At 40.3% G+C, this 27,113-nt stretch overlaps 1 protein-coding gene across 4 annotated transcripts in view; it reads left to right on the plus strand.

Annotated features, from left to right (window-relative positions):
• LOC144211240 (C-terminal-binding protein 2) overlaps positions 1-27,113 on the plus strand; it is a 60,579-nt gene that overhangs the window by 7,832 nt on the left and 25,634 nt on the right. The window contains exons 1-3 of one of the 4 annotated variants that reach the window (XM_077738309.1): positions 3,059-3,371; positions 5,173-5,383; positions 24,566-24,755. In XM_077738309.1, coding sequence (XP_077594435.1) covers positions 24,698-24,755 — 58 coding nt within the window. In that variant the 5' untranslated portion in view covers positions 3,059-3,371; positions 5,173-5,383; positions 24,566-24,697. Of the gene's footprint in view, positions 1-3,058; positions 3,372-5,172; positions 5,384-24,565; positions 24,756-27,113 lie in introns of those variants that run through there. The other 3 variants (XM_077738310.1, XM_077738311.1, XM_077738312.1) reach the window with 3 other exon arrangements.

Below are 27,113 nucleotides of genomic sequence, written 5' to 3' on the forward strand. Positions count from 1 at the left end.
TTGCAGCCTTCCAAAGTCAAAATGTATTGGACATCTAACGCCGTAAATGGCAGCTCTTGAATTAGATAACGTTTGACAATGTTGGAAGACGCAAATGGGAACGTTCCAATAAAACTAGCAAATTGGCAGATCCTAATGAAGCAATGTTTACATGTTTGATTCGTCGGCTAAACAAAGATAAAACATGCTGCCAAGGAAGAAGGGAAAAAAATCCAAACAGCGGCAAAAACATGACAGCTTTCTTCCCGACACGTAACTATGATAGCTTTATTTGCATAATAATGACAGGAGGAAAGTGGACAGAAGGGAGTCGCAGTGGCATATGTATGGATCTAAATATATACATATTGGATATCTTCAACTTTTATGAGTGGCGAATTGTAAACACTCGAATATATAAAGACATCAATGACATTTTATGTTCGATATATTCTGTGATTTTTCGTCTTTTTCGTTTTTTTTTCGTCTTTTTAATGAAAATTAGTTCGCTAAAATGTCCTTTACTCTAAGTTAGATTGTTATTGTTGCTTTCTACTGAACAAAATTTTGTGTAACTGAACTCTATTTACAAATACGTAGCACATTATATCATTCAATCCCAACGCTTAGTGCTGTTGACGAGTATAATCACCAATTACGTTTTCCATCCGTCACCAGATGGCAGCCATGAATCATTTTGTTTACAAGATCACTCAAATTTGTGACGCCACATTGGAGGCATCCAGGAAAAAAATAGCTGCAATTACATTTTGAAAAATGTTAAAATGCTCCAATCATTCGCTACCAGCTTCCCGGTCAAAATGAATTGACCATCCAATAGCCTTCGAATAAACCCTCACCTCCGAAACATTAACTTCCACGAAAACATCATCCAGTAATTCAATTCAAGTAATCTGTTTTTGGTCAATAATACTTTGCGTATACATTAAAATCCAACCCTTCTTAGAATTTCAGTTTATTGGGTCGCTTTTCAGAGGCCCCTAAATCCACTCTATGAAAGAAACATGGCGTCAATAATTCATTCACAGACTGATAGATGTGTCTCTCGATGCCGGTGGTGTGAAGGATACATGTTGTTCAAATTATACAGAAATTGAGTACATATTCCCTTCCATGCCCGAAAGTTGGTATTTATTCTACCCAAATAAATAGCATTACTTTCCTAACTACTTCATAATGACATACTTTACAGCAAGTATTAATGCAAGTTCATTTCTAAACAAGCCTTTGTTTTTATCAAGGTTTCATTTGTCTTATTTTATCGTCTTCACTGCACCAAGCAATTTTAGTTTAAATTTTTGGTGATTGGTGTATTTTAATGTTGTTTTTATTTAACAATAGTTTGGGATTATAGTTGATGGTATTGCAATGGTTTAAAATAGAAATGTCTCAGATCTGATCATTTGATTGGAAAATTAGGCCAATCACATTATTTTTACAGGATCATAATTGGATACACAAAAAAGATTGGGTTTTTAAAATATATTATTTTAATAAGTACAAACGTCCGATAAAACAAACTTTACGCAGGTGATTTGCAAAAATATGTGCTTGGGACATCCTTAGTTTAAAATTATTAACACAAGCGATTTAAGCATGGTGTAAAATACTTTTCCAATATTCACTGTTTATGGTATTATCCTCATTGTATGACCTCAATAGTTGCTGTTTAGTTTGAACCTAAAGAAAAAATATACGTGTGGAAATCTGACCAATGGATTACTAGAGAAAAAAAGCACAAGGGAGGGAAATCAATGACATGATGTCATCCGTGACCTCTATTCACGGACACATTTGTCCTCGGTCGCATCGCTTCTGCACGGTTGACCCTGGAGTATTTGTGAACTATGAATATAGCAGTAGATAGTTGTAACGGTCAAGTATTGTATGCACAATGAGTGCCGCCATTGTGGATGTCTATTTGTTTATTTGTTTATTTATGCTGTGGTGGCGCACTGACAATTTTCATTGAAAAAAAATGAGTCGATTCTGGTTTAGGCATAAAAATGTGGTTAGTTTGCAGTTCCCTTAAATGTCGATTAATGTTTCAGACGTGGAGATTAAAAGAAAATGGCCTTTTGTTTGTCGGATAATTGTTTTGAATTATCTGTTTTTAGGAAAATACTTTGTTTTTGATGTTTGGTTGAGGTTGGAGAGTTATTTTGTTGGTTGGTTTGCCTGTTTGTTCCTTGAGTTGCTTTTTTGCAGGTTTTTAATGTTCATGTTAGTTCATTCATTGGATTAGTTTTTATTTTGTTGACTTTCTCGGTTACTGGCAGTCAGTTTATATGTATTTACTTTGTTTGGGAGGTTGGTAGTGTTGCAACTCTTTTGTTATCATTCTCAAAACCAGATTTTCAGGGTCTTTCTTGGTCTGGTGTCCAAAAAATGTCTTGATTTGTATCGATCTCGGATTGGGGACTCTGGATTTACTATGAGGGTCAGAACTTTAACTTCAATAGTGTGATTTTTAAAGGAAAGCACTCATACACACCAGAAAAAAAAGGATTTGTCTCATTTCAGTCTGGAATCCCAAAAGTATTGGGTCCGGTTTTTAGATAGTTATCTTAAACTAAACACTATTGATTTGTTCATTCATTGTTTGATTGCTTTTATGAACGCTTGCATGCTTTATGTTATTTGGTTCAAGTGTAGTTGCCTTTATTGTTGTTTAGTTTATTACATGATTGTATTGGTACTTACTTAGTAGTAACTTCATTACTTAGTTGGTTGTTATCGACTTTGTTTCTCGGTTATTTAATGAGGTTTGGTGGTCTTATTGGTGAGTTGATGTACTAAATGCAGGACTGTTGTCATATTTCTGTGCAATGTTGCAGCAGGGAGTGAACATATATATGCATTTGGTGAGTGTTGTTAGGAAAGGATGATTGTCAGAGTGCAAAGCTGCTTCAGGCTGAGAGATGCTTTGACCACAGGAGTAAAAAGAGGAGGAGGGTGGGGGGCTTCTTGGTTTATGTCATTGGCTTGAACGAGCCAAGACCCCGCCTTGATGAAAAAAAAAGAGAAGAAAAACACACACACAAGAGTTGCACATAGTGAGCAAAAAAAAAAAGAGGCGGAGAGGGGAAAATAAAGCAGCGGAACACTTACTCCTCTTTTAATCAACAAGGAGGCGGCGTGCACCGTGTCGCAACATTTTTGCTGGCCGGAAAACAAAAAAAGAAGAGGGGGAGAAGAAGATCCTTCTTTTTTCTTGGCGGATTAATAAAGTGGATTCTTTTGAATTAACGGATGGTGATGATGATGCTGCTGCCCCAACCGTTGATCACTCAGACGACGACGAAAACGACGGCGTTTGCCTAGGAGAAAAAAAAAGTCAACTTCTCCCCCCCTTTTTGCACTTCGTGAAGGTAAACCGAGCGAATGGCGGTGTTTTAATAGTGAGTTTTGCAGTAAGGCATGGCTGGATCCAGCCAGCTCTATCGGCCACCTTGCCGCGGACTGAAGCAGCGGGTCGCTCCAACTGACAGCGCGATCCTCCCCCCTCGGTTAATGTCCGCCACCTTGTTCCATTAGCACCGTCGTGAGGGTTTGATCGACCCCCTGCTGCCTTCAATGGCAAATCTGTTAGCATTGCGAAGTTGGAAAGCAAATGGATCGCCATCGAAAGACGCTATTAGATTGCACTCTTGAGTTGTGGCGATCGTCAATCGACGCCATCCTCTTTTTTTTCTTCTTCTTCCACCCCTCCCACTTCCACGACCACCACTACCCCCACCTCCCTTGAGTCAGGTCCCCGCGGATGAGCTCTTCTCCCGGCTAGGTTCACGCCCCCCTCCCCAAACTATCTTCACAAGTATAAGATGCAGTTATTTTCCAGCCGATGCTTATTTCTTACATTTCTTAGCCCTTTATTACAAATATTTTCTCTTATAAAGCACCCGATTTGTGATTTTAAGTCATTTGATAGAGAGGTAAACTGCAGTTCACATTTCTAAACATAGAAATATGGGTCATTTGTAAATGGATGACACCAAAAGCACATGTTTATTCATCAAACCATAATCAAAATGGCCCCCAAACACTTAAACACATGACAGCTCGCGGCTAAATTGTCGCATCTGTCGCGTGGAAGTGACCCTGACCTCTTGTTTTGTCGGATGCCCTCGTGGTGAACCCTTCTCAGGGGTGGGCGGTGGTAGCTTAGAGGGTGGGGAGGGTCTTCCAGGTTTTTGACACTTGCTTTGTCATGGTTAAAAACGTCGTTTTGTGAAATAAGATAAGGATTGAGCACCACGGTTGCTTGTTTCTTAGCCAAGCCTAAAAATAGTAAGATTTCCTTCCTCATATTAATCATCTTTTTTACCAACGTTCACCCTAGGCTGACTATACAGTCAAATGCAGCTACCTATTTTTTTCTTGAAGAACATAACTGTAATCTTGTGCTTAAATTGTATCTTTTGGCTTTGGTGAAATTATTGAAGGAGAGCGGGATTCTTGGCAGACATTGTAATGGATACCGAAATCTAGCAGATGAGCCGTGGAAGATTGCATGTATTGCAATTTTTTATGTGCAAAGCAAAAGTCAATCGCTTGTAACTCGAACTACTGGCATGGAGTGATCATGATAGATTTCCAATCCAATTTGACTGTGAAAATGGATTATGAAAATCCTCATTTTAAGTGGAAAATGATACACTTGTTTTGGTTGCTTTTGAAAAGAAAAAATCTAGTTTTAAGTTTTAAACATGCACCTTAAAACCTGTCAAAAATAGGAGAAACTAAATATACTGTTAGAACATCCAGTAACTAGTACTAGGTCACATTTATTTGCAAATGGTGTGACAGTGGTTGTTCTTTGTGTCAATAGATCGAGATAATTATCTAGCACATGTGGTATCATATATAAACATATGTAGTACCATATTTGAACGGTTATCTTCAGGCATAAAAAGAAAAATGATATAATTCTTATTTCAGGAACTTTTCAATTTCTCGATACTTTTAATTACTGTAACTAAATGACCTTCTTTATTTTGTCAACCATCCAATCACACAAGGGACTTCCATCAACATGGTTATCTCCAGAAAAGTTGTTCAAATAGTGGAGAGTTCCATGAACTCCATTAAAGCGGGCCGTTACTCCTACAAAGTTATTTGACAGAAGTTAAACAAGCGGCCCGCTTCCTGTTTTTTCTTCTTCTCCCTTAGCGTTAAAAATGTCTGCTGTCGAGCTTCTCGAACAGACTCCCCCTCGTGAGGAATGCGCCCTCTGCCATCCTCCACCGTGTGTTGCCCAGCAGCGACCTATCACTCAAGGCAATTGAACGACTTTCTAAGAGGGACCCCTGTTGGCGCCGTGCAATATTTATTACCATCCGCCAAAACTGTGGAAGATCCCCCACTCTCTCTTTCTCCACGGGTGAGTAACGGCGACTTTTCTTAGTTCCGTGTTAAAAAGTTCCCTCTCTGGTGACCATTAGCTGGGATTTACAGCGCCAGCCCTCCCTTGAAAGTGCCTGCAAATGAGCATATGTCTGCACGGCTGCGTACCTGCTGGGTTGAGGCGTCAAATACGTTACCGATTAGATATTTCCCTGCGCCTCATCTAATCAGACCTGTGTTCAGACTTTGCGATATTTATTAGCTTCCGCAGATCGTAGCGAGTAATCCGTCAATGTCGAATAAGGCTTGAAAAAGTTGTTAGGGTAGTTTGTCTTTGATGAAGGGTCTGTTTTATATGTGGACATTTGAGGAAATAACTTGATAATGTTGGTTTTAAAAGGGGAGTCTGGAGAACAAAAGGTCAAACCGTCACCATTGCAAAGTCAGGGAATATTGTCGGCTAATGACAGATAGAAATATTCACTCTGTTTGAACTGGCATAGCCTGGGAGCGAATGGTCGCTGATAGTCCTCCCATCTCAATTGGATTGATTGTATATTCCCATCAATACAAGTGTATGGCTTAAACTAAAAAGACATATTTTTCTCATTGTTATTGTATCTGGGGGCTGATAGCACAAAATATGGTAGATGAGGAAAAATACTTTATTCAAGGTAGTTTTTCCAGAGGTCACTATCTAAAATTTCCCCAAAAATGGTGGATTGTATTTTCAGTTCATATCGCTTACCCATAGTTTTAAGTAACTCTGTCAAAGTTTTCAACTCTGTTTTGATACTGAGATGTCCAAGCATAGGCACTTGAACATTACGAATTATCTGAGTTTTAGCATCATCGCTCAAGGAAACACATTTCTTGTCAATTGCCTAGTCTCTCAAGATGTTTAGTATCATTGTTTCTTTACACACAACCAGATAAACTGTCTGCTTAAATGGGAGGTAGATATCGAAAGTCTCGCCTCAGGTGGTGACATGATTATGTCGTGTGTAGGTGAAAGGAAAACAGGAGCTACAGAAGTCCCTATCGTATTGGCAAGGCGAGCTGCAAGGTTCAGAGGGAAAAGATGCAGCGATTGTCCTTACATAAAGCTATCTGCTCTGGTTTTTCCACGTTAAACAGATGTCTTTCCTTGGCCGCTGAACTTCACGCGGTGGATGAACAGATGGGTTACCTTCGCTAGGTCTCACCTTTTTGTCATTTCTGGAAACTGGTGTGAGCCACATTTCAGCGGCCTGAATTTGGACTCATTATTTCTGTAAAACTTAATAATCTACATATTAATTGATTTGCACAGGCGTAATCCACCAAGGATTTCTCAAAGGCGAGCACAAAAGGCCTTTATTATCTTAAAGAGGAAATGGTCTTTTGGGACCCCTCATTGTGCGTTGTGCCGCAAAACAGACGCAAGTGAAATGAAATTACAAGGTATCACGAGCGCAGCCAAGGATCATATTGAATAATTACCTCACTGGAGCCATTGTAGTAACGCCAAGGCACTCTTTTTCAAGAAGATGGGGGAGGCAGGGGAGTTATGGCTTCTACTGGCAAAGAAGACAAATGTGGTTTCAAGGTTATACAGTGCAACGGCCAAATGTTTGCAGAGGATGGGTTAATTTCATGTCCCTGTAATGTGATTTGTGATATGCGCCCTAGCGTTGCCCTTGGTTTTATTCTGGAGATGAGAACTCAACAGGCTTCATTTTCAAGTGTTTACAGGACCGCTAAGTGGATTTATTGTATGCTAGGCAAGCTTGTTATTTGGCCATCGTTCGTTCTCCTGGCGTGTTTTTTGTTTTTTTGCCTCAAATTTTGAATTCAGCAATGATTCTAATTTGAGCGAATTAGCCTGTTTCTTATGCACATAAGCAAAACATGAACGCAATACCGAGGAAGAAAATTGCTGAGCATGGTTAATTACAGCGCAGGCAGCAAGGAGGGGGTGAAGGGCCGCCATGGTAACAGCGGCGTGGTTGCGCTACTTCATCTCACGCTATGTGCCGCTCAGCAGTTTGTATCTTCGGATCAGTCCGGTTAATGATCATGTCGAGCAAAGCCAAGACTGCAGGAAGCAATGGGATTAGCCTCCTTTCCACTAAGTGTCTGGTATGCATTTTATTCCGTGCAAAGGTCCAAACAATTCAAAAGCCTCTTTAGGGGTTCACTTCAATGGGCACACAATGAATGATCACTGCCGTCACTCCTGGTCAATATGGATTGGACGTCTCTTGTGAATGGTTCCGAGTTCCAGTCATGTTTCTCAAAAGTATCAAATCCAGCTTCTGCAGCTTTTTGCTTGGACTTTATTCAAGTGGTGACATTTGTCTTAATGAGGGTCCCTTCATTTGAACCACTAGTCTTTTGAGTCTGGCACCCAAACAGTGGGAGAGCGATTTGACTATTTACACTGGTGCTATATTTAGATTCACTTCATGCTTGGCTTCTGTTAGGGAGATTGAACTTTATACTGTGTGGCAGTAGGTAAGAATTTGTGACTCATAATTTACCTGTCACAATCGGACCTCGTAATACTTTTGTGAACTGTAAGCAGATTTGTATTATTGCAGCTCAAAAGTTCAGTGCAGTACCTATAATATTTTCTTTCTACTACTTCATAATTTTATATAAAACTCGCTTGTACCAATACGCCCTCAGCTTCATGCTAAATTGTCCCATAGTTATTGCCTTACAATGACTGGGTGAATATGTTATTGGGATCATTAATCATGAAAAATATTATGCTGAGCTCTGCCTATTGAAAATCATAGCTACTAATATATAGTTAACATAATAAGCAAGTCTAACATAACCCGAAAGATAATCAGTTACATTTTGTCAAATAAATAATGACTTTACTAAAACCTAACACACTTTGTTTTCAAATATTTAGACTGAGCTTTTGTAAGTTTGTGTCATTATGTGCCCTTGATGTGTCAAACCTCTGTTTGGCACTTTAACCTTTACATAATACACCATCGCGCCGGTAGTGCTATTGTTCGCTTGAGCGCACAGCTACTCATGAGTCCAAGAGGACTTCTCGGTCTCCCACTTCCGCTCACTCCCGCTCTATCCATCTCCGTTTCCCTCCGTCGACCCGAGTGAAGGTCTCACCGCTTATGTAACGTCTCCAAACATTTGTGCAGCATTTGGGGGAAGTCAGGCATGCCAAAGCTGCGCAAAAAACTCTCATCGAGGTGGGACAGATGGCGAGCCTCATTTGCAGCCCTGTAAACTACCCGTGACAGCGGCGACAAAGCGGGGCAGCGCTCGCAGATACTCTGCACACGTCTCCTAAGTGAAACACTACTGGCTTCAGTGTTATGAGTGCTAATTGTAACCTGGTGATTTGTAGAAGCATCGATTCAGATTTTCAGAGCGAGAACAGGAAATGCAGCTGCCCACAGGTCAAGTACTGCCATTATTAGCCAAAGCCATCAGAATCTCTGGATTCAGAACATCCATCATAAAGTTAAGGAAGGTGACCCGAAGTTGTTTTGTAATTCGGTCGTTAATCAGCTCTCTGTCTGGCGTGCCGGCTTTGTCCGCCACTAGTCCATCACTGAGTAAACACACCAAGAAATGAAGACTGCCGGCCCCCGCAATCCTCCCGAGGGCAGATCAAATGGCAGGCCGGTGATGATGAAGGATGTTTATGACCGCCACTCTATTAAGGCCAAGCTCTTCCCCGCTGGCACGTAATGAACATCCACCTTTACGAAATGGCCACTGCGACACTGTAATACTGGTCATTTTCATCAAAATGCCACGTAATTGCCCTCCAATGAGTTTTCAGGGTAATACGGCAAGGTGACTTGCTTATGGCAACATTAACAGTGTTGATTTGAATGAAATCCCTGCCTCTGCCTATAACTATCTCTCTTTTTGTAAGCTAATGAAAGCCTGTTACGTCTTTGGGTGGATGATTTTTGCGGCTTGGGCTCTCACTGTTTTTACACGGAAACGCCTCTTCCAGATGTGCCCCCTCTCTGCGGGATGCTAAAAAAAAAACAAAAGGCAACAAAACACTCCTTTCACTAAAACTACAGTGTGATTACATGTTGATTCCGTCAGGAAAAGGGTTAAATATCGACAACAATTCTCAGGGAGAGACTGAGAATGTTTTGGGCCAGCGCAGACAATGTACCATCTGCACACGGCGGGGTGTAGTGAGCAACACCGGACTACTGCTGTGAGCAACGATTGCATTGTTATTAAATGGCTGTTGTCTCTCTGGCAGCCATATTAAAGCCTCTGATCCTTTGCCCGGTGCAAGAAAGGGAAGAGAGAAAAGAGCCCACTCCACCACTACCACCACCCCCACCCCCCACTCTCGTCTGGAAAAAAGTCTGGCCTGCTGGACATGGTGACATAATGTGCAGCTGCAACAGCACAGATTAGACGATGGCAGCGCATACAGCAGGAAAAGGCAGAGAGACAGGAGCTCCATCTTGAAGGATGTTTTTTTGGACCAATATGCGTCGATGAGGTCGTTGGAAAAATTTGTCCTTCCAATAGGGCATCTTATTTCTGACACTCTATTTGTCAGAGGGCTTTCAAGAAGAGTTGACTCAGATTTAGAGGAGTTGTTCTTTTTTGTACAGATCTTTAAACCACAGTTGTCAATCTCAGGTCTTGCCACGTCTTTTCTGGTGAAATTCTTTTGTAAATAATAATCATCGTTTACTCTTGCTCAGCTACTTTGGAAAAGTACTACACATGGCTTTAGACAAAAGTTTTACTTGACACCGCTAGTTGCGACCACAACTTTTGGGCTCCACTAAGAAACAATCGTAGGAACTAAAATGCTTGGTTAATCTTGTTAAAAATGTAATACCATTGCCAAACCAGGTCAGATTTCAAATACTATTTGTTGCAATATGTAGTATTGGCAGTTTTAACTGCATTTAGATACTTTAGCATTACAATTTTGTCTGGGAAGCCACTTTTTCCAGGTAGTATTAGACATTGTGTACTAACACAGGCAGAGAGTTTTCCAAAGCTTCCCGCAGAATAAGTACACGATCTAAGTTGGAGCTGAGCCATTCTTTGAATATTTGGAGTCTGGTGACTCTTGTCAGTTTAGCAGCTCGGTCTGTCGTCTCGAGAAATTGAATGGCGGACGCTAATAAATATTCATGGTTTGCTCCCACTCCCATGTTTTGCCTACAAAAGTTTCCAAGGTCCTATTTTTTTTCTCCCCGTATTTTAGAGCCCGTCATCCAATTTGACAGGACCTGACATTTGGCAAGGTTCAGCACTGAGGATTTGTTTGTGACAGCTTCAAATTATGGCAGCACACAAGGATTGGACGCAAAAAGGGAGGTGGTAGAAAGGATTGAAGAAAGCGGGGGGTAGTAGCTGCTGCTTATTTAAATATCACTTCAACAAGGTGAATGCATAAGCTCCCCCAAGCATCACATAGGAAATTCCCCACAATGGAAGAGGAGGTTCTCACCATTCTCCATTCCGGGTTTATTGTGTCGTGCCTCGGCAGCCGGCGTTAAAGCTTATGAAGCTTTGCCAGCGTCTCCGCTGTAACCACAAACCATTAAACCGTTGTTTGTTTGTGTGTAGGTTGCGATTGAGGTGCCAAGTACTTGGGTCCCATTTTTGGGGTGCGACATTTACATTCTCAAGCTCTCCCACTCAAGACATCGCCTAAAGTGTATTCCGAGGGAGGAAATCAGTAGAGGAAAATATCTGACTATCACACCGCAGTTTTTTTTCCCTGTCCGCCGTTACTTTTTGACAGCACTAGACAGTGTTGGAGAGGAAGCTTTGAGTGTCTCTGACCTTTCTAACAAGGGCAATAAGATACGCCAAGGCAATGTCGCTCAAAAGTAAACAGCTTCCGCTCATTTTTCCACCCAGGCGCCCTCTGTCTTTCAGACATGACATATAGCGTATGACACCGCTAGATTAAGTCCTCATGGGGGGTTCCAGATGCTGGAGTCGAGCAAATGCCTATGCTCGCTAGACTTTCAAAATGCTAGTGCAATAATTTCAGCAAAGGTTTTTGTCTTTTAGTATATATATATATATTTTTTTTTACCGCTATTGCCTTTACACTGCAGTTCTTAAAGCATTATCTCCCATATATGTCCATTTCATTTAAATTGGGAAAGCTGGTGGCAATCATTTAAATAATAAAACATAGAAATAATATTTGCTATTAAGAGAATTGAGATAATCGATTAGTTCCATTCAATTCCAACTAATTATTTGGCGATTGGTTGATTAATCGTGGCAGACATAGATTGCACATAAATGTATTCCATGAACATTAGAGATAAGATTAGGATGCTATCATAATATGACTATATTAATAATCTGAAATATCAAGTCGTATTAAATATCGAAATCGCGTCTGTTGAACCTTGACGTGTAAATCTAGTCCTCAACTACTAACCATAATGTATTTTAATTCTTGCGTTTGTGGCAATCAAGTACGCACATATTGCTACTATGGCTCCCCCTGATTAATGTTGCAATTACATAATCCATAACAGTGAATGATGATTGTGCTAACGATGAACTCATATTGATTAATGACTCGTGGAGTTTAGTTTCGCGACGTACACGACAAGAGAAAACGTCAGAACGCTGCCGCAGCTGCCGAAAATCACCGTGAAATCATAAATGTTTTTTCTGCGTCTTCCCTGGAGATGGAGAATTAATTACAAAAACAAGTTTTAATTGAGTTTGTGTTTACAAAATGTTGCTTTCATTGCCCTAGTTATTATACAAGAGCGAATGAGTCCTTCGGGTAATTTTGTCTTGTATATGAATTGTAGTATTGAGATTTGGGACGTCCATCCGAATTTAAATGCTAATCTCAGGACTTTATCTGTCCAGTCCAGTCCAACTCACTTGATGCCAACACTGCTCGCTGCAGTAGAACACGCTCTGGCGTGACTCATGGCGGGCCTAAGGCCACTTCCATTGCCTGTTGAGAAATGTAATCAGTCTGCTCCACTTGGGCCTAAGCCTGGTTACTCTTAAGAGACCAGGCAGCTCAATCTCAAACTCTATAACTGGGGGTTAGGTTTAGAAGGCACCCCAATGGGCTATTTTTGACACCTCACTTCTTTTTAGAGGGAGAAGATACTAAATGCCCAAAGCCTGAAAATCCCAATCTACTAATCATGATCATATTTGCAGCTCAGCGTTTGCCTAGTTACTATTTTGGGGTTCAGGTAAAACCCTTGTAGATTAGATGTCAGTTACTCACACGCTTTTGACATTTTTACTATGTTTTAAGGATTAAACTCATTATATTTTTGACCAAAAAGATTTAATAAATATGGTTTTATCACCCAGGTCGACTATAACTGAAACAGACTTGTCAAATGGAATAAAAATGTCCAAAATTGCTTTTCTTTTAACAGGGTTCACAGGGTTACCTGATTAATTTAAAGTATACGGCTTACAAACATTCAATAGTGCAGTCCTCTGTCTAACACGCCACACAGTGTTGTCACATACTATAGGTAGTAATTAAATCTACAAGCGAGAGCTGCTCTTTGGCTAAATGTGACTATTGATCCAGCCATTAAAAAACAAACAATTACTATGCAAGCATCTTGTGTAGTTAGCTGGATGTGTGTGCACTGTAGCACATCATCTAAGACCCAAGGGATTGTGCGTGGGCTTTGTATGTTTTTTAAGAGAATGAGTCCAGTCAAACGCTTGAATGTGTGTCATCTCCTGAGTGCAACACCAGCTTGGCCCACTTTTGCCCGAGCGACTAGACTGTCTCTCTCTGCCCGTCGCTCTCTTATCGCTTTGTATTTGGTGCTCTCTCCTGCACGAGGGTCCACTTCACACGACTCGCAAAAGTGAAAGCTCACAAAGACTTCCGATATCCCAGGTGAATCCGAAAATCAGACGGGACCACCCGGTCGGTGCATTCAGAGTTCACAGTCACGCACTCGTGCTCATGTAGGTCAAAAAATTGGGAGGGGGAAAAAAGAGGGGAAGAAAGCTGAATTTGTTGTTTATTCAAAGATATATATGTATATGTATGAGGCCTTGCAGCCTTATGCTGTCTGAGATTTTTGATATATATTTTTTAATGTATATATATATAAAATTCTCAGACAGCATAAGGCTGCAAGGCCTCATTCAGGCAGACGTGATCGCACACTAAGAACTCCCATTTGATCCTTGTCAGAAAAGTCTGCCTGCACTCCCACGCATTGCAAGGAAGCAGATGCATATGTACCAACTGTGACAAATGACTGGCATTTAGATATAACAGTTTTAGGCAATCGTTCATTTATTTTATGTAGGTTTTACACCCTGTGGTTTTGTGTACAGAATCAATTTGGGAGACATTTATATAGCCAAAGAATATTTCAAGATGCGTTTCAAATCATTGTTAAATTTAGGGGTGCAACAAACGATTATTTTTAACAGTTGACTGAACTCCAATTAGTCACATTGACTCATTTCCAATGAGTCAACTTGACTCATATATATGTTAGACTATTTGCTGTCATATCACTTTGTGCTTACTATTTTAGACATAAATATGCCTTAAAATTCTAGACGATACTTAAATATGACGGACGCCATCGTTATTGTCCAAGATATCTACAAATATCATATTCTGATTCAATTAAACGATAATCAGTCTACCTTTTATCAATGAGGACAAAATTAGAAGCAAATTGTATGTAAACATTATGTAAATCCTAGGTGTCCTGGTCATAGACATAGTTCGAACAAAAAAAAAACTTTGTAAAGACTTCGGAAAATTTATCGGAAATGAGAAAAAAAACGTTACACCTGTTTGTAATCTCATGCTAAGCTGTTTGTTAGGATCAAACATCAAAATGCAAATTCTGCACACATTCTTTGGGACAAGTGTGGCACAAGGAGGCAGTTCGCTCTCCGCCCACTCACATCCGTCGGTAGCTAGGAGACGGTGTCGGAATACCAAAGACGTGGGTGCGTGAGTACATTTGCCTAGCCCCCACAAACCCCCAACCTCGCTAGCACACCTTTAGTCGCTCCGGGCCGTCTCGGGCTTTATTATGGCCTTGGCAGCCTCGATCCACGGTTCATTTATTGGCCGCAAAGTGTTGCAGAGCCCCCTTTCACAGGGTCGCTGCTCCTGCTGGAGATCGGTCAGCTGAGAAATGAGTGAGCGCTAGCCAGTGTATTCACTTCACGCTCGGATCATGTTTTTGACACTAATAGTGATGTAGCGCTTACATCCTTCCCGCTGATCCACACTGGTGATAATACCTCGCGCTCAGATGGAGACCTAGTTGTCTTTTTTTTTTCTAGCCGCCATATGGTTAAAAAAAGCAACGAGTATCAGAGGGTGGGATGTTAAAAATGATTTAAATATAGACCGTAGATCATACATTTTATGTGTCATTACAATTTGATGCTTCGTTTGGAAGAAATGTTTGCAAATTCTAAATGCCAAACTGCTAGTTTTAGGGCGGTGACTTGCCATTTTAATGATTAATAAAATTAAGTCGGGAAATGATGATTCTGGGTGATATTAAAATGTTTTAAATTTACCAATTGCGATAAAGTCTCTTTAAAAGGTATTTTATTTGCGACCCCATTATGTCTATTGATAGGGAGAATTTATTTATTATTTTTTTTACTCACATGCAGCTGTTGTGCTGTTCTAGAATTGGCATTAAATTCTGTTTAAAGTGGTCTTAAAGTCTTTAAAAAATTGACCTTAAAACCTATTTAGAAAAATTTTAAAGAGGCAATTTTGTTTTCCCTTTGTATATAGTCTTTTTGTAATAAGTACACCTAAAAAAATCTATCTATCATCCCTGTCGACCTTGTTTTATATAGGCAAGTCTATGGAGTTTTATCTCACTTACAAATTTAATCCTTTGTGTAGTTTATGAACTCCTAACAATTGTCGAGACTAGACTTTTTTTGCTACAAAACATACTGACAGTAATGAATGAAGTGCATTGTTGGAGTTTTCTTCCAAAGTAGAGCGGATTCAGAGCAGCAAGCAGACTGATTGGTTTTCAGACTGATGTTGAGGATAATTGGTAGTGCAAGCGAACAATATTTGCGACGCAAAGTTTTGTTTGTCCTTTGTTTGTGTGGATTCATTAGTCCTCGGCATTTTGGATTTGAGGTCTGCGGAGGACTGGGCGCAAGTGAAGCATGCCAAATTAGACGGGAGAAATTCCAAAAGCCCGGCTTCTGAGACTCATTAAGACCCCGTACGATGTTTTCCACGGGTGTGTCTGTGAAAGACAAGTAGCGTCGGCTCACCGGCGTATTTTCTCTTTAGCGAGCACAAAAGCTGAGTGCGACAAAGTGAAGTTCCATCCGGCAGTCTGGTGGGAATAGAAATGACGCTCACAACAAGATCATTTTGGAGAACTGCAAGTATCGAGTGACTTGAGGAAAATACCTATTATCCTCCCGATTTGTTAAGGCGTGGCTGCATCTTGTTTCACTTTATTTTTGAGCTGCCATTGATTTAGTATTTAAAGAAAACAAAGATGAGACATCACAGAATAAGACAAGACAGCATGCTGGGTTTTTTGAAAAATTGCTGCAAGGACACTGGTCTTTGTTTAGTTCTGATATAAAACCAATTGCTGTTTTCCTTTTAGCCATTTTAATTCTTTTTTTAATATCTGTGATGAATAGAAGCTCTCATAATTATTATTATTATTATTTTTTTGTACAGTAGTGACTAGCGACTTTAATTACTGACTTCCACAAAATTGCCAGTGACATTAAGTGCATCAAAGAGTCAATAACAGTGAATATTTACAAAAATATGGAGGCCATTTTTACATTGCAAAATAGGGCTGCAGCTCATGATTATTGGAATAAGTGGTTAATTAAAAAAATGTTTTTGGATTACTGTGATAGGGGAAAAAAATATTTCTCTCTTATTGCAAAGTTTAAATGTGTTAGTGTTTGGACAGTTTGAAACTAAACTATGTTTTTTTAATTGATTATCAAAACAAACTTAAGAAAAGAATATTTCCAGCTTTGTGAAAAAATTGATCCTTCAAATGGCAAGTGATTATTGTATCTATATTTTTATTAATGAATACATTTCAAAATTATAGAATTACTACTAAAAAACACATAGTCCTTGGTTATTTGTGGATGTTGAATTTTTTTCATGCATGGTCTTTAACTAGTTGCCTGGCAGTGACAAGGAAAAACATGCAGTTCGGTTTTATACAGATTGTCAAAGGTGTTGGTGAATTATCTCTGACACTTAAGGATAATAAAACTCGCCAGCTGTGCCTCTCTCTTTAATTCGGCTAGGCGATCCTTTCGTGGAGGTCCCGATTCCAAATGAATGTTTCTTTTTTATTTCTTTGCTGGACGTTTTAGCCTCTGTCTTCTTCACACTTGTTTGACTGGCATCGTCGGTGTTGAAAGGTAGCAAAGTGCTGAAGAGTGGGTGGCGAGTAGGCGGACAAATGGATTCCATGTTGAGCGTCTCTCCGAGAAGCTTCCACTGTGTTTTTGGTTAAGCTACATTGTCATTTACACCTTTTGATAGCACGCTGCCTTGATGATTCTTTAATTACAACTGCAACAGAGGAACACATTAAATATATTCTTTTTTTCCATGCTTTCACAGGCAGGTTTCTGCATTATTAAGGAAATTGTGCATTAACCAGAGTCAGCAAATTAGTCAAACCCCCCCATCATCCCCCTCGTCCCAGTGTGCCGCAATCTCATCACATTTAGGAGAGAGGGGGAAAAAATTAATTGAAGCCATGCGATAGTTAGGACAGAAGCCCGGGCCACGGTTTGAAATAAATCACATGTCCGTTTGGTGGTTTTATAGCTCTGGTGAGAGAGAGAGAGGAGAAGTGGTTAACTTTAATGGTGGAAGATAGAAATGTTGGGTTACTCCACCCACCAATCAGATCAGACCCCTTCGACCGGGTTTGATATACAGAGTTAATTCAGATAGCTTTGGCTATAATTCAAGTACATCTAATGTGGCGCTACATCTCTCTCTCTCACACACACATACATTCAATCAGGTGTTAAACAATGGCCAAACAGGCCCTCTTGTTATCACGGTCATCTCGGTCACGTCCTACCCTCACCCTTTTGAGGTCGCACCCCACAAAGAGGCTGCCCCCCCACCTCCTAGCTGACTTAAGCCTTCTGCCTTTATAATAAGGGAGGGGGGTCGAATGCTGGCTAGTAAGGCAGATGCTGAAGTGGTTTCTGCAAGGGTAATAGGGACCCTGATCTCCAGTGCACTTGATTTAATCTGGCCCCTGTGTATGGGGCGAGTGGAGGGCGGTTTAGTCTGGGAGCAGATGGATAGATGAGAGGGGGCCACAGGGGGGGTCACACCTCAGATGACATTGAGTTTTGCGAGGATCCTAGAGAGTTCACAAAAACAGTTGTCATTTACATAATCCACAGTATATGAATTTTTAAAACCATAAAAAAACACGACACCACATATATCCCATCATTGCCAAGTAAACAGGTAGAAGCATTTCATTTCACCTTTTGTACACCATCATAAAAAGATAAAACCATAAAGTTGTATTTGGTAGTTTAATTTTAACTTTGCTTGTTGTGTAAGGACTCCCCTTGGGTCACAGGGTTTTCTGTGCAGTGAATTGAGCAAAATAGGTAGAGGTGAGTGGGAGTCCAACTCGAAGAAGTAGGAGATTGCGGTCATGTTGTTGGCAAACATGCTGCTACTTGGCATCAGGAGACATTTGAATCAGAAGGAGTGTTGTGACCAAGAATAAATGGAGACTGGTTAAGGATGCTTGATAATAACGTATGTTTTAGTTTGCCAAGTGTTACAGTATTGACTTGATGGTGTTCTGAGATACTAACTATACTCATGCAGGATATACCTTGAATCCTGAAGGGTACATTTTTTTACCACAATCTGTGTGATTCATCCATGTTAATAGTGTTTTAGCCACTCGCTAGTGTGTCAAAACTAAGGCCTTGTTGGGCTATTCAACGTGTGTAAATGGCACCTTCACATTAAGTGAAGTGGATATGTTTAAATTGTCTATGTGGACTAGTGTTGTGCATATCTAGCAGGTTCTTGTTATTAGAATGTGCTTTGTCTGGAGTAAAACTTAGAGGGGGTGGACAGTTGCGAATCAATTAGCTAATGAGGCGATTGATTAAGTCATGTGGTATCTTCGTCACAGTTTTCTGGTTTCGCAGTTTAGAGAAATAACACTACTTGAAATCTCGTGTGACAAAACACACACATAGATACGATAAAAAATGTTGATGTAAATTGAAAAAAAATATGTTTTAGGAGAACCTCTTTATTTGGAAATGGAGGATATGGCCTCATTGCAAGATAATCAAAGTTCGACTGACCAGTGGTCTTTATCTCAGCAGCTGCCACCACACCGGCGCGGCACAATACCCCAAACAGTGCAGTTTGAGAAATGCTCGAGTTTGAGCCCTTTGCCAGGGTGATGAATAGCTGTTTTTATTCTTGTGTTGCCCATCAGCACTTTTTTTCACTCTGCAGTTAATCCGCTGGGCCAAGTGGATTCTGGCGGTCATTTTTCACTTGTAACGGTACCACCTGCATCCAAGCCGCTCCGGATTGAAGTGGCGTTTGTAAAAGAAAATGAAAAGGTACAGTGTTCTTCGACGGAAGAGACCATTATTGGTAGTGGAGGGGTGTCAAGTGTTAAAAGGATTGTCATGTCTGTCCGGCTAAGATGGCTCATTGGCACAATTTATGACAGGCTTTCTGCTCCGATGGCTTTGGGAAATTGACTACTACCACCGTCACGGTAATGCCGACATTGTCATTTAAGCCTTTCCTGCCTTTTTTTCTCTGCTTCCTGTCATGGGTGTAAGGTACCAATTCAGGACATGAGAGTTTTGAATCAAGACAGAAATTGGATGACTCCTGACACAAATGTCAGAGACCTCACAAAAGTTAACTGCTTCCCACCTTTCAAAGCCCTCTTCCATCTGTCACGTCTGTTGAAAACAAACAAAAAAGACAATAGATGGAATAGAAATTCAACGTCAAGCTAGTCCAGGGGGTCATCCTTTAGTATCTGAGCACTTTGGATTGGTGGCAGAGGGGCAAGGCATCCTCTGGAGAGCTGTTCTACATACGACGAACAAGTAGTGCGGCTTCACACTAAGAAAGCCTGCTGAGACTCCACACCATTTATCTCCCAGCTGCAAGGTTGGGAAAGGATTAATTGAGTGAGCAGTGAGTGTGTGTGTTAGTGCTGGTGACTAAAAGCATAGTGCATTTATCGAGCTTGAGATGATTGGACCTTGTGGTAGAGGCAGAACACGTATGACTAAGGAGGGAATCTTGTCTTGTGAGTCGTTGTCATCAGGTGGGGTAGAACTATAAAGCTGTGCCACAGGCTTGACAATTCAATCAAATGCTGCTCCTTAAAGTGAAAAAGACTGTCTTTTAATAGAAAAGTCCCAGCTCAATCTGTATCGAGGTAGTAGTTACGAATCCTCACTTCGTGTACAACCTTTGACAAATAATCGGCTTCCTTCAATTTTTTAAGAACTGAGGCTGAATTCTGTTTCAGTGGTGTTTTTATCCAAGAATCATAAGGATAGTGGATCAGGTTAAAGTCTTTTAGATCACAATATTTCAAATTGTTCAGTCTTTATTGGACCTGCAGATGCAAGTTCTTCTTTTTGATAACAGTCAAACACAATAAAAACTAAAAATTCCGTCACTAATGATTCACTCTGAGAGTTTCGCAAAGGAAGATTCAAATTCATGGGACGGATTTCCTGGAACAAATTGTCTTTGCCGGTTAAATAGCTTGCCACATTCAGCCGAGAGTTATAAATCTGCCGTGGTATTCCAATTGCCAAAGAGTAAATCCCATATAGAAACAGCCCGGAACTATCCTTCTAAGCATTCTCAGCCGCCCTGTTCACCGCTTGCTCTCTGGACTCTATCAGCACATTGTTTGAATTGGCCTGCTCCCAATGCAAAGCCTGTGTACTACAACACAGGCTGTCTCAACCATCCCGCAAAGGGTTTGCGGGGACATTCTGGGGGGGAATGGGGCGGGGCTAGAGTGGAAGCACCTCACTTTCTGGAGTGAGAATCTCTGAATCACCTTATACTGGAAGGACTCAAATGGAGCTGAGCAGCAAGCGACTGGATTGAAACTGGTTTCTCAGTGTTGAGGTGGAAAGTAGCAAGCGCCACTCCTTACCCAGGTTGGCATGTTGCAAGCATTTTTTTCATGTTCTGGGATTTATTTATCTTTTCCTTTGGCTTCTGCTCCGTACAGATAACCTCACTTGTTGCAACTTTGTCCGCGTATTGATTGGATGTAAATAGCACTGAGGATGGCGCTCTTTCAAAATGCAATTATCATTCCTTATGTTGTACCTTGTGAAAGTGGGAAGCATTTTTGGAAGGTGGGGGTAAAGCTAATTATAATTGCATCAAGCTGTCACCTGCCCACGCGTATAACGGACCTCACTCCAAGCATGGAAATCACACTTCAACGGTGCCCGCGGGTGGAGAGGAACCGGGCCTGTAAAATGTGGGATATTAATAGATGAGCCTGGCTGGTGTTGCTGGGTGACCACACCTTCTTGTTTTCTTCTTCTTTGTTTTGGCACAGCGGTGACAGATTTGCCTCTGGGAGCACTCCAGTGTCTCAACCAGGAGGGAAAATGACCTCCATTGTTCAAATTGTGCTTGGAGTGCAGGAATACCTAAACAAAGAATTTGAGGGTTTGAGACTAAGTCAAGGAATATTTTTTAGGAATCAGGATCAAGTTGGCAGTACAGTGGTTGGGTGCTTGGTTACAACCTTTTTGTGTGGAGTTTACATGATCTTGTTGTCCCTACGAGGGTTTTTTAGGGGTACTCCAGTTTCCTACCCTATGCCAAAAGCATGCATGGGTGTCCCCACCTTCTGGTGTCACTTGTAAGACTTGAGTTGAATTGTTTTGAGAACCAAGACAAAAACGGAAAAATCTTTGAGAGTTGTTTTTTTTCTCCTTTTTTTTTTGGGTCCCCATTTTTTTGCATTTGACTGAGACGCATTTGATCTGCACTTGAGCTTTTGAGAAGGCTGGCATCGGCATACTCTGCAGACGCTAGCTGGGCTTTTCAACAAACTCAGCCACACAATGTCGGATTACTGTAACAGTTGCTGTGCTTCAAAATTTCACTGTCATACTTTTTGGGGGCAAGGAAACTGCTGAGTATTATCTAATGTCATCTTTTAACAATCTCTTCATGTTTTCTTCAGAGTCTGTAGTGCTGATTTAGCATTTTTCTTTATGGAACAGATTAAATGTATTGTTTTCCTAAAAATAAGCAGTTAGCTCGCGTCGTGCCTTGGATAAAATATCCTTAAATTGACAGTCGTAATTGTCTCAAGACTCGTTTCCCCACAAAAAAACTATGTAGATATTTTTTGTATGTCATTAGTTGACTGATGATTCATTCGTTGTGTGTGGTCGCCATATTTTTGGGGGTTATTTGACTGTGTTAATCATTTGCTCTTGTGTAATGTGCAAATCATTGAAGTACTTCGTGTGAAAGATCTTTCCCCTCTAATCCGAAATCATTTTAATCTTTAGAGAGCTTTAAGCTGTCAAATTAGTGTAGTGTCAAAATGAACAATAAAGTCCCGCTCCTACCGCCGCCGGTTCTATTTCTGCCGCTGTTTCCGACTCTGTCTCGATTTAACCACCAAATATATTGACATTTATATCATCTAAAAAGTGCTATCAGTGGTGAAACTTTACCAAATGGAGCATAAAAGAGATTGGATGTTATTCATTTCAGCAATCGGGTTTAGAAACCCTTTTGTTAATCTTTACTGACAACTATTGAAAAGCTTCAGTCTCGGCGCACTTTAGTTCTTTTTGTAAGAGGTAATAAAAACACTGTTTGGAATGAAAAGAGGATAGAAGGTTGCATAGATTTTTCGCACCCATCCATCACCGAGGCATTCGATGGAGTAAATCTCAGCTGTGCGACACTTGACTGACACTGGGGGAGATATATTGCTATTGGCACATCCCTCGTCACCTTCCATCCTGAGATCCATTAGAAAAATCTTCCGTCCCACCTAACCAGCTCCTGTGGCTTAATGTCAGCTAATTAATTGTGGCCAATTAGCTCTGGATGCGTTTCAGAGTGAAATTGATGATTACAAGTCTCGCAATGACTTCCTTGGGTATTTTACCTCTCTCGCACCAACCGAGTCTTGGCTTCACATGGCAAGCAGGTGGCCGTGACCTTTTGAATAATTCAGTCGCATCCAGAGATGCCCGCTGAGCCTTATTCTTCCATGGATGGTCTTTCGGAATAGACTAGTCCAGGTTCATTTGGATCTGTCGGTATTTGCTTCTTCAATGTTGGAAGACACATGGCAACAACAGGAATAGAACAAGTCTGTTTGAAGATTTTTTTTTAGGCTTAGGGGCTACGGATTTATGATGAAAACAGATTGTTTTACACTTCAAAATAAGATTTAGCCCCAGGGTACTACCTTTTTTCTTGTTGAAGTCTAAATCTAAAACCCACACTATGTTGTGTAGCTCAACAGCAATCAGTTAAAGGACTACAAGCAACCTGTTTTCTGCTAATCCATGAATCGACTAATGAGTGTTTGAGGAGTTGGAGCATAATTGCTTCCGCCTTCTACAATACCGTAATGGCGGCCGATTGTCCAACATTTGGAGATCTATTTCTGAAATTTCATCTTAGTCTCTTTCACCAAAACATTTGGTTTTTAAAATATGTTGACGATTTGAGAATGTGAAATGTCAGGCTATTTTTGACCCCTGAGCAAAGACCCCCAATTGGGTTTCACCGACCGGCACTCACCTGTGGTGATCGATCACTTGTCAAGTACCCGTCAGCCGCTGAATCCATTAATCAACTAATGAGGCTGCTAAGTGTTTCAGCTCGCTGCTGATTGAAACCACGAGTATATACTCTCTGAATCTTCTACTGACAGACAATTGTGGGGGTCAGGTGCCCAACATCTGGTTTTGTTACTACATATGTCTCAGACTCTTACTCTTGATTATTTTGCATTTAAGCATTTTACTTGGTGTGACGAGCTGCCTTTTTTATGCTGATTGCAAGATTCATATAGTGGAACAGTTGGTAATTCATTCATTTTCTTAACTGCTTGTACTCACAAAAAACTTTTTAGTTCTTCCCCTTCAAAAAAAAGATATATTTCTAATGACTATGTTGGCCCAGTAATTGATTTTTTTATTGAACATGTCAGATCATGATCATGTTGCACAAAAATAGCAAGATAATGTTTTTTTTTAAACACCCATTAGGTTACCTTCACTTTTTCAGTACTTCTTCCCCATTGCAAACAATTGGATAGCTCAATTTTCACTCTGCTTCTTTTGTCAGGGGACTTTAAAGACCTCAGGCAAGGACTTTTTTCAGTTTTTATTTGTGCTGCTTGCTTGCTTACAATAGACAAAAATGGCTATTTAGTAGCGAGAAGGGAGGCAGCCTGTGGTACTGAACAAGCATTTTTTTAGCACAACAATTAATCCTTTTTGTGTGATTTCTTTTTTTTCCCTCTTTTTTTGCTGTATTTGCACTGTGCCAACGAATAGATAAAGAAGCCAGCTTGTCTAGCTTTTCGCTTTTCTCTGGAACAACAAGACATTTGTTCGTGATTGCATGCGATGCGTGCTGGCGATTAGCGGATAAAATGCGTTTTCACACTGGAATTCCTGTTAAAGTTGTTAAACAGGGAAGGAGGAGAGTGCATTGATTCTTTCTAGATTGAGTTAAACTCTGAGTTGCTTTTAACTACCCTCTACTGGGCTCAATGTGTTGTTACATGGTCCTTTGTTTTTAGAGTGTTATTTTAGATTTTTTTTTTTATTTTCCTACTTTTCTCCTCCTTTTTTTGGTCTTAGTATAAAGATTGGAGTGTCAGTTGCCAGTTTTGTTCACAGTAAACCGGAAAGAAAAGTACAAAACTACCAGAAAATGCAAGAAATTCTATCAAATGTTACACACAGTTATATCACAAGATTACAGATATTTAAAGATGTATAGAAAAGTGGGAGTAAAGATGAAAATACAAAGATACTCTTAAAAATAATGAGTCACGATCTTGCGTGATTTTGATTCAGATTTGCTGATTAACTTCAGTCAAAACCCATTTACAATATTTGTGGCCTAAAGAGGTTATTTTTTTTTCTGTTTTAGGTTTATGTGCCGAGGCGTTATGCCCCGGGGAGCTGTGCCGACAGTGCACTAGAGGCGCCTGAACCTTGTCAGTGGTCGTAAACATCTTATTGACGACCCCCCTTTTGAGCTGAAACGTTCTTTTTGGAGGCCATGTCACTCACCGATAAACACAAAGTCAAGAGACAGCGGTTGGACCGAATTTGTGAAGGTAAGGATCCATCTCAAGACACTTTTATCAGTCATGCACATGAAACACTCGACAGGAAGTTGTATTTTGGGATTGTAGCAAAAATACACGCATACCACAAAATATCGTTGCAGGAATTGTGCAACCCATGAGAAAAAGCAAGGAAAAAAAGCATTAAAAATGATTAAATATGTAAAAATACTACCCAAAATATAACTGTATATATAAATATATTTCTGAATAATACAAAACATATGACTTAAAAGTAAGACAGATATTTGACTTGTATTTTCCAAATAGAAAGACTAAAAATATGAGGAAAATATCCATTTAATTTAATCTGTCATTTTCTAAAGTGTTTAGTTAAAAATTCAAGTCCGTATTAACATGAGCCTAAAACATCCAAAATGGTTAAAAGAGAAGTGTGTCAGAGGATAAAAAAAGAAAATAATGAAGTTTCCCCACCGATTGTATGTACGGCACGATAAGGCCGCCATGGCGACAATCTCGGGACAAGGAGGAAACAAACACCAAGCCAGGGTCTGGCTGGTTGTTGTCTGTGGCGTATGAGAACAAATCCTCTCTAGCGTGACTCATTTTGATCCAGGTTAGCACTCTTGGCAGGAAGAAGAAGAAATGATGGACACTCTCTAGAGCTCTATCGAAAAAAAACACTGTCTTTGGGGGAAAAAATGTCTGCAGAGACTGCACTCTTTCTGCTACTGCCTTTTCTTTCCTGCTTTTCATTCAAGGAAAGTCTCCTTGACCTTTTACACCATCTTTTAGTGTAACTGTGTCTCTAAACAATACCTGTTGATATTGTTCATTTCTTTCGCAACACTGGAAACAGACTTGAATGTCAATTCCAGCTTTCTGCACATGGCTCAGTGTTGTTTTTTTATTATTATTTTGTTTTAAACCCCCCCCTCGCCTCCTTTTCTGTGGCTCTTCTACGCACCCTCACGTCTCTCCAGAAAGCAAGTGGGCCGCCGCCGCTCCCCTTCTGTCCGCCCCATCTGTGCTGCAGTATGGACCACCGGCTTAATAACGAACTAAGATGGAAGGCAAATATCGTTATTGGTTGTGATCACTAAGTCGATGTCAAAAGTCTACACGCCAACATTCGAATGACATATTTTTGAAACATATAAAATGAGATCCAATACTAATCATCTCAAAATATTGTGTTTACAACACCATTTATGTCCGAATTAAGTGGATTAAATGAGGTTAGATTCAGCCTACCCTCACATATTAATTTTATTGTGATTGATTCACTGTGTGTCTTTTATAAGAGGCTGTGTCCAACATTGTCCACTATTATACTTTGTAATAAGGACCAGAGGCTCATTAACGCAACATATATTACAATCACGGTAATTGAATCAAAGATTCCCTGCAGTCATACTTTAATTCATGAAGTTGCCATGAAAGTTTAATGGCTGAGCGGTTATAGAGCGGCGCCTACCTAAATCATTCTGCCGCTATCTCTACCCGCCAATTCCCGTCTTTAGCGTCCCGCGGCCTAGAAAGATGGTCAGATAGCTCCAAAGGCACGATTCTAACTGGACATCTGTTGAGCAAATTGTACCTCGAGTGTTTTTTTTTCTTTCTAGTATTGGCACTAAATGTTGGAGTCTTGCCTTTTCTTGTTTTATTCATGCTAGTCCCCATTGCACGGGTGTAATATAACATGCTCACTTAATTATGGAGCAGTCCTCACGAGAGGCGTACAAGATAAATTTGGCAACTAGCGGCTTCTTGACATTGAACTGTGGGAAATGAATCACTTGACATGATTTCTGGGTTGTGGTTTTAGCAGCCCTCGGCTGGTTGCTTACACGAGATCATACGGTTATTGCGTTTGCCGGTAGGGCAGGGAAATGTGAATGACATCTGACACTGTCTTATTAGAACGAGTTATTGTGACTGATGGCTAAGTTAGATACAGTAGAGAGTTTATTAGCGTTTTAAAGCACTGATTACCTGAGAAGATTGCTAGTCTATGGAGTTCACACTGTAGATCAAAGTCAGCAAAATTCCGATTGTTAAAGCTTTTAATCCAGGGTCTGACAAAACCTAAGTGTTAAATCTGTGCAACATTTACAATGGCAAATGTGTGTGTGTGTTGTCAAAGCCACGTTTTGTGTTGTATAAATGAACAATAACTTAGCAGTAAGCTCGGTGAAGACACAAATAGAACAGATTCACCAAAGACTTGATCGACATCTCTTTTGAGATCAGATTTACCTGATTTATGAATAGTTTTATTTGTGTCAGAACTGTCATAGGAGGCAAAGACGACACCCTGAAAGGTATCTGGCTGGTGGTGGTCCTTTACCAATAAACTGAGCTTATCTATTTTTCACTACCCTCAAG

This window comes from Stigmatopora nigra, chromosome 18 (genome assembly GCF_051989575.1).
Source record: "Stigmatopora nigra isolate UIUO_SnigA chromosome 18, RoL_Snig_1.1, whole genome shotgun sequence".
Lineage (NCBI taxonomy): Eukaryota > Metazoa > Chordata > Actinopteri > Syngnathiformes > Syngnathidae > Stigmatopora > Stigmatopora nigra.